Source organism: Stegastes partitus, unplaced genomic scaffold (genome assembly GCF_000690725.1).
Source record: "Stegastes partitus isolate 25-593 unplaced genomic scaffold, Stegastes_partitus-1.0.2 Scaffold1903, whole genome shotgun sequence".
In the NCBI taxonomy this organism is placed as follows: domain Eukaryota; kingdom Metazoa; phylum Chordata; class Actinopteri; family Pomacentridae; genus Stegastes; species Stegastes partitus.
The window spans coordinates 80,412-89,505 of NW_007579634.1; the positions used below are offsets into that span (position 1 = coordinate 80,412).

At 39.8% G+C, this 9,094-nt stretch overlaps 1 protein-coding gene across 2 annotated transcripts in view; it reads right to left on the reverse strand.

Annotated features, from left to right (window-relative positions):
* The window catches only part of cacnb2a (calcium channel, voltage-dependent, beta 2a), a 37,542-nt gene extending 32,868 nt beyond the window's left edge, over positions 1–4,674 (reverse strand). For both annotated transcript variants that reach the window (XM_008302900.1, XM_008302901.1), the window contains exon 1: positions 4,361–4,674. In XM_008302900.1, the coding sequence (XP_008301122.1) occupies positions 4,361–4,393 (33 nt within the window). In that variant the 5' untranslated portion in view covers positions 4,394–4,674. The remainder of the gene's footprint in view (positions 1–4,360) is intronic.
* Positions 4,675–9,094: the final 4,420 nt, after the last annotated feature.

The window sequence follows — 9,094 nt, forward strand, 5'->3', positions numbered from 1 at the left end:
CATCCCGCATCATGATTGAAGAATGAAGATTACCGCTCGTGCCAAGCCATCCACAGTCCTGGCTGCCGGACTGTAGCTGACTGCAGCGGGGCTGACAATGGGCTGAGCGAGTGTGCTAGCAGTTTCAAGATTGGCATGACTCATTCTTGGCTGGAACCGAAGCCTCCTTTCCCAGCCATCTGTCCATCACTGCCACTTCACTCAGCACAACACAAAGTCAATTAAATCATCGTTCTACAAACCGCGTCTCCTCCGTCAAACAGAAACAATGAGAGCAGACGTGACAGCCAAGTGTGAGAGATGTGTGACTGCTACGAGGAACGGTTACTAATATTTAATACGGAGCAGAGGAACGAACACTAAGTGAGCGAGAAAGTGAAAGAGAAACAGATTCTCAGTGCATCTGTGAAAAAAAACGAACGCGTGTCCCAGAGAAATGAGAGAGAGATAGAGAAGTAATGATCTCTTTGGCGTAGCAAAAAAAAAAAAGGGATTGACTGCATGGATGTCAAGGTGACACTGACAGGCCATTGAAAAAAGTGTTTACCCAGCATTCCATGTGCCAGTGCATTAGATAAGTGCATCATATGATCGAGGTGATGGACCCAGTGGCTGTCCATCACATGACAGGACTCCTGAGCTGGTTAAAGGCTGGCTACTCACATAGTAACAAGCCGCACAGCAAGAGAACCACAGTTTGATGTGCACGTAAAGTAACATAGACTAAATTCACGACATGATATAAAAGAAAAAAAATAGAATAGAGGGAAACTACTGAGCCTTAACTTGACTGTGTATATGTCCAAGTTAATCACAATATTCTAAATCATTATGGGAATTATTTTATACATTTTAACTGAATGTTTTATCTGACCATCAAACCCAAATTCAAAAATATTCTACATGAAACAACAAGAAGACAGTGTAAAACCTACATGTACTCAATGACAGTGCTGTAACTGTATGTTTAGCAGTTGCAATCCCTATCATGCTAACATCTGCTAAATGGTACTGAGCACGAGAGCTGAAATCTGTGTCAGTGTCATCATTTTTCAGTAATGTGACCTGCTGGCTCATTACAAAGAATGTCTTAACCAACTTTCACTGCAATTTGACATTTTACTAAAACTAAAAATGATGAGAGTTCCTCTGCTGGGGACCATAATTGTTTGCACAAAATCCCATGGCTACCCATCCGCTAACTGTAATGAAATGCCAGTCTGGACCAAAGTAGTAGACCAGCCAATGGATACTGCCATTGCTAGAGCCTGAAATTGGACAAATTTAACACATTTTGTATTCTGGTACACAATAGAGGTGAGTTTGTTCGAAAAGTATGGATACCGTCAACACATCTCCCCCATAAGTGCCGACTGATTCATCCTTATTAGGTGTTGTTCTGTGCTCAGCTGTTCTGACTGCATGACTTTCAAATGAACATGTCCTGTTTGGATATTTGCTTCAGTTCTGTTAATGCTGCTGCACTTCAAGGAGACACGTTAAAAAAGTAAATAAATAAAAAAAATCCTGCAGCATTACAGCAAGACAAATGCAGGGTGACGGGTCCCCTACAACTGCAAATTATGTGCTAATCCTTCTCCTCCAGTAAATATTACCTGCAACCAGCAGCAAAAGTCCCCTGAGACTCACTGCTCTCATTAACAGCGAATCCCCTCACAGCAAGATCTGGTTTATCTAACTGCTCCTTCTTCCTTCTCAGGTTCCTCGGTGGAAACACAGCACCATAATAGGATGATGGCTTATCAAGGGGATAAGTAAGAAAGACCAGCGGCTGCTCTCCTCTGCTGTTTTCTGCTTGCGTCATCAATATTCTGGCACTTTCCTGGTGTATGAAGCAGGCAGTGGATGATTGATGAGAACTGGCTCAGAGAGCAGAACGAGCTGCTAACCATCTTCAGTGGGGCAAAAACAAGCCAGCCTACAACTGGGACTGTGGACAAGTAAAATGATTTCAGCCTCATTTATTTTAATATATACGCTGATAAATTATATACTCTGGTCCAATTTCTGGCAAAATTTGTGATTTATTAAAAACTTAACTTGCTGCCAGAAGAGCCACGGGGATTTCCCCAGTATGTCTGCAATACATAGAACAAAAATCTCCCTCTAAAAATGCCAGGTTACAGTTAAGTGTGTCTTGGGAAAGACTCCACGTAGGTAATTTATGGTGACTGTTGAAATGCAGGTTCTTACTCTGCATAACAAATATGGCTGAAAGCTCACAAGTGGGCCTTGATGTTTACACTTTCATCAGTATCAAGATGATTACAGTTATGAAGTCAACACAATGCAACAATATACAACACACAAAATTATTTTATATAACAATATTTTCATGGTTGTAAGAGGGGCAACCACCTACATATCAGCTCTCTCCTATGAAAACCATGTGTCCTCAATGACAATTAAAACCTGTTTTCAGCATTGACATCATGAGATTTGTTAAGATTTTAAAAGGGACTGAATAGCTTAAGACAAAGGAGAATATGCTTAAAATAAGGGAACACTAACTCCATTATTTTACTTGAAAAATGTAGGTTCTTGGAAAACAAACATTTGTTCAAAAATGCACTGAACAGATTGGAAAATAATTCAGTTGTTTGACATTTTACACCAGTAAATGGTTTTAGGTTTTGTATTTTTTTGCTGAATTAGCTAAACAAGTGGTTTCAATCCATTGTTAATGATAATACATTATCACAAGCTACATCTATGTTAGCAGTGTCATAGCAGGACTAAAGGTCTAATTTATCCCACCTCCACCTTGAATCAGTTTTGGTTTTTAAGAATGTTACAGTTAAATAAGTGTAACTCTCCTTAAACATTGTTTTCAGAGAGAGGGTTGCACACATGCACAAGCAGTTGGTGAATTTATATTCAGCGCACATGTTAAACACAGTGTACCACTTTGTCCTTTTCTCCCAACTCACATAACTGACCAGTGCTTTATTCTACAAGCACCACTTCATTAATCAGCTGTTACCTCACCCATTCACAGCTCTCAGCAACAGACAGATACTAACAGAGTGACACTTAAACACGCAGTCTAAAGATACAGTAGGTGATATTTGAAGAAGTAGATGCTGCTGCAGAGACCAGGGGGTTCTTTCAGTCACACTGACACTTTAAGCTGCAAATCCTGAACTTACTCCCTATATAATCAACAAGCTCTTCGGTTTGAGTGTGAATATGTTGTGTTCCAAGTCCTAAAATATTAAAACACAGAGTGGCTAGTCAGGCAGTTTTTCATAAAGCCACAAATACAAATTAGCTACTAAGACAGTATGCACACTGTTGCACTGACTAATAAATGACTAATTTTAATTAGTCTAGTCAGCCACTTACACAGTCAGCTTTACCCCAGACTGGTTTTACGTCGACTCCTTTGGTTTTGCTCCTTAAGTGGCTTTAAGGTAGCATCTTAATGCACTGTCTGACAGTATTATGCAGTACATGTTCTCTATAAAACTCTATGGTGTTTACATTGTGTGAAATATTCAAAATGACTTTTGATGTCCTGAGTTTCAACTAAATAAATGTGGTATTTAAAAAAAGAAAAAGATTTTAATCTCCACATGGTTGGAACAATGTTTTTTGGGGTGTTTGTGTGGACTGCCTTCATCAAAACTGCTTTTTAAGGCAGATTAACAGTATGAGGTGGCTGATGACAATGACTGATTACTGTCACTGAAAAATATTTAGACTAAAGGTTTTAACCACCGTATCATTCACCCACGGGCAAACATGAGCACACAAGCAGAGCAGGAATTATTTGCAATACTAACTAGAAACTTCCATGGACATGACACCCACTCATTTACACTCACGGTGCTTAAACTCTGCACTAAACTCATACAAGAAGGAAGTCAAAACTACAGAGGTCCTCTGTTGTGACTGAGCATAAACTTTAAGGCTCAGCCTGCTCTCTACTGGTCTCTGTCCATAAAAACCAAACTCATCCTGGCTCTTTACTTTGTTTCCTTCTCTCCATTTGTTAACTACCGTCTCGACTTCCCACTTTAAGCTAGTGGTGGTCGTTCAACGGTGCTCGCAAAATTATACTAGGTGCTCATTTGAGCCTCTTTGTCTAAAAACAGCACGCTGCAAGAGAGTTACTGTGTGCATTCTGAGAAAGATTCTCACTAACTTTCCGGAAAAGCTACAAGGAAGAAAAATCAAGAATTGTATGATTATGCCCCTTTAAATCCTGCACTAATAACCTCCATTCTCCTGCAGTCCAAGCCCTTCCTCTTTGTTCAGAGGATAGAGAGGAGTTAGGCTCAGAAAAGTTTCAGAGGATATAGTTAGAGCTGCAGAAAGCATGTTTATACAAACTTACCAGATCTGACTCCTCACTGCCAGAGTAATACATTTCTGCCCTATCGACTCTGTGCCGTTCAGCCAGGCTGGGAGAAAATCTCCTCAGCTGCTGCCCATCTTCCCTCGGAGTACAGGAACTCCTACCAGCCCGACTGCTTCACTCCTACAAATCCCCTTGTCCCGGCTCCAAAAGGGAACAGCTTTGTCTCTGTAGCCCGAGCAGAGAAAGTTGGAGCCGGAGGAGAAAGTAAACTCCTCTCAGCCCTTCTTTGGCCTACTTTTAGTCCCTGAGAGGCAGAGAAAAGACAAGCGTCTTTCCCACGCTGGGAAAGCACTCCTTCAGAGCACCGCGACCGTCCTCCAGCCCAAAAAACAAGCCCTCCTGCCCCCTGCCCCTCTCCCCTCCCACACATACACACATCCCCGTCACACACACACACACACACACACACAGCTAGTTAGGAAGTAAGATCTCCGGCCAACAAGGCCGGCCTGAAAATTCCAGAAAGCACCAAAAGCAGCTGCAGAAGCTTTTTATGTCTGTGTGCGAGTGTGTGATCTTGGGAGTTTACATGTGTTCCACTTTGCCTTCAAGAGGTTACACACGGCGGAGAGGAAGGCTAAAGGATCTGAACTCACTGTATAGTCTCAGCACATGTTGCTGGGACCAAAACGTCAGGAAGTAATTATCTTCACTACATCGACAAAATGCCATATTTGCTTTCATCATCAACGGGACGAAAGCCATTGAAACTTTCCGTTTGGTCATGTGACGGCACATAATCACGCTTGTGTTTAGCTTTACATCCGAAAGAAAAACAAATGTACGTTTCTCAGTAAGAACAAGAGTACATAACACACTACAAACTCCTACATCTATAAAATTATAGCCGTATAAAAGTTGGTTAAGTAATCAAGTGACAGATTGCAGCTGGTATGCATCTAAAAACTGTAGCGGTTAGTTGAAAGAAACTCAAAGCAGATCCATCTCTTTATGATCCGACATCAGAGACACTGTAGCTGAGATGTGTACTTTGTAATCACACTGCTGTTACATCAAAGCTTGTGTCGACTGAAATGTTAAATATTCTAATAGTGGTAAAACATGAGTCAAAGCATGAGTTAAGAGCTTAGTCATGAGCTCACAAAATTAAAGCATAACTAATGTAAATTTTCCTGTCATAAAACAGGAGCAACAACAGAGGAATGCAGCTAAGTCACTGGAAAAACACACAAACTGAACAGGCACTGAGGAGAACAGAGTAAACAGTTGTGCCATTTTACGTTCAGCCTGTAAGACTGTTCAAGTTCTGAGTTTTATGTGACATTCAAGCAAAACCCAGAGTTAAATATGGACCATATATACATGTATACATATATAGGATATATATAGTGGGGAGGAAATATTTTCTGGGCAGCTCACCCTAAATCCCACATTATATTGTGTTTGATCAGTGTTAGCCCATTTTTGAAGATTATCATCCACGATGTGTGTTCTGTACGTGATAATGCAAACATAGCATACATTTTATTATCACTATGTAAGAATGTAAGAAGTAAACTAAAAACATGACCCAGTTCAGCTGAAATACACTTCTTCATTTTCTTGTCTAAATAGGAAGCTACCATCACCAACTGGTTAGCTTAGCTTAGCAGTGCATAAAGATGGAAAATGGAGGAAATAATTAGCCTAGCACTGTCAAAGTGCAACGAAACAACATATGCAGTCTCATTAGGTTAGATTCTATGTAAGAGCTGACTAAAAATGACAAACTGCTAAAGCGGAAAATGCTACCTTTAACTTTATACTGTTCCCAGCTATGCTAAGCTAAGCTAAGCTAAGAAGCTGCTGGTTGTTGCTTCATATTTAACAAAATAATTGCTTCATATTTAGCAAAATGGCAAAATCATATGGTTCATTTTTCTATTTTATCTACGGCAGGAAAGTAAATACCCTAATTTCTAAAATGTCTAACTGTTTCTGTCAGTCATGCTGACATATAGACCTTATATATAGACCATATTCTCCAGGTCAATATTTGTTGTGAGTTACGACTCTTTGCCTTTAAAATGGCACCAGCTCTCTGTACACTTTGTAGTTTTCAGGGCATTTAGCAAGTAGGTTGTTTCAAACATCTTGGAGAACTCTGTTGTAGGGCTCCTTGTTCCTCTTGTCATTAAATACAGTTTTTACAGTCTTTACAACTGTGCTACAGAATGATTTTGAACCTATCTGATGCTTCCCTGATGGTGCTACAAGACGGATAAGGACCATCTATAGCAAAGCAAAGTACGTAAAACTTCTGCAAAAGCACTGAATGTCACAGTTTATAATCCAGTCTCAGCCCTGTAGTGAACACATGACGTCAAGGTACATGAAGGTGAAAAGCCGACTAATTAAGTTCATCGCTGGAGGCAAAAATCTCAACATGCTGAGCGTGATGACATTTGATCACCAAGTGTGATGAGGTGTCTGTGAATACACTAAAAATGACTTTTGTATGTGAAATCTGCCACATACTGCCAGAAATTCAAAGCGACAAAAAACACAAGTGAGATTCTGATAATTATCAGGACATATGTTGTAAAATCAAAGTGAATGATGACGGTTAAGATGCCTCGTACTTAAAATATAACCCAAAAATGACACCATGTTTATCAATCCTGTGGACCTCCAGCTATCCCTGCCAGGATTTTTGTGCCGAGGCCTTCCATTGTGAAGTATACTGAGTTCAGCGTGCGGAATGGATGTCAAATTAATAAACGTACAGCCCCAGTTAGTTGCTTTATTTTACTGTAACGTAAACTTCAACAATAAAACATATTATAACATCCTTCACTGCCAACAGTAACTATCGGCTCTCTCTTAATGTGCTCTCTGAATGGGATTTGACAGATCAATGTCTTCCAGTTCTGCCAGTGCTGGGAAATGAGTGCCGGCATTGCCTTTGGCTTATCGATCAGTATACATGCACACAATGACGTCAGCAGGCATTCACTCTGACAAGCACACAAAGGCTGACAAGGATAGCTTACAAAACCAGCATACAATAATTGGACCACGAGGGGGAATCAATACAACATCCCAGTGTGTTTCCTTTTGGAAAAAAAAAAGTGACACTGCCAACAGTTGTTTCCCCTCATCACATAGTTAATAAAGAGTCACCTTGTACAGTATGAAGAGATTGACATGTTTTAATGAACCTGCCTGCGCTAACGTTTGTGTTCCAGGCATTTAACTACCAGGAATACAAGGAATTCATGATTGATTTGCCAGTTGTTCCCATATTCATTTGAACAATATGTTTTATTGGGTCTTTTACAGAACCAGTAATGATTTCAATGGAGTTTGGTGGACAATGATTAATATCCCATTGAAATTATTTCCCCCTAAAATAAACAGATGAAATAATAATAAGCTAAAGCTCAGGTACATACATGAAGTAAGTAAACAGATGGTTTCCATTATAGTTGAACATGTGACTGCAATGTTAATACAGTAAAATAATGAGCCAGAAACTTAGCATTAAGTCTAGCAACAGGGAGAAACAGTTACCCTGACTTTGTGAAAGGGTAACACAATCTACCTACCAGCTCCTCTACAGCTCACCTATTAAAGCTTTCTATCTTGTTTGTTTAATCTGCACAAAAAGAGAAGAGGAAAAACAAGTTATGGTTTACCAGGATGTCACACAGTGTTAAATGCAGCAAGTAACCAGGGTTGCACATGAATAAAATATTTATATTTAGTTTCATCAATTAGTATTTTTGGTGCAGAGTAGAATGTTTAATTGATTAGTTGACCATTCACACCTGCTACTGCTGCAAAAATTACTTAATGAATCGATTTGTTGACAATTATTGAATTACTTGCAAACTATTCTGATAATGGAATCACTGGTTGGAGTAATTTTTGAGAAAAAAAAAAAAAGCTTTGATTTTAGTTTCCTGTAATGTAATATTTTCTGGTCTCTTCACTCCTCTATGACAGCAAACTGATTATGTTTGGGTTATAGACAAAACAAGACATTTGATAGTATCATCGTGGGCTTTATGAAACACTGTTTAACACCATTTTATAGGTCAAACGACTAATTGATTAATTGAGAAAACCATATCCAGATTAATCAACAATGAAAATGATTGCTAGTTACTGCCCTAATCCCTACATTTAACTATTTTTAGATGATTTCTGTCTTCACTCCAAGCCTCTTCATAGGAAAAGTGCCAGATTTAATTCAGTGTCCTTGGAACTAATGGAGATTTAGTTCACCATGCACACCAGAACAGATGTTTTATCCAGAGTCCTCCAGCTGAAGGAAAGAGTCAAACCACAAACCTTTACTCCACCTCAAGGGAACAACACTAAAACTGACACCTGCGAGTCATTTACAGTCAGCGCGCAGCTTAGCGTACACTGTCCTGTTTAAGACAGCGTTGCAGGGATCACACCTGTGTACTCTCAGTAATGGGACAGTCTCTCGAGGCACCAGGTTGCTCGACTGCCAAATCAGGAGTGGACACAGGTGTCAGACAGTTTCATGCTAGTGTGAGTCCACAGTGGCCACCGCTCACCATTAAAGCAAACAGCCCGAAACAAAACCACTCCGCACTGCCAAACACACTTGCCAGTGATAAAGTGCTCTGGATCATGAGTTAATCTGCATTACATCAATACAACATCATAACACTTAAGACTTCATGACGGAGGACAAAACAAAGGCAGACATGGACTATAATTGATTGATTTTGA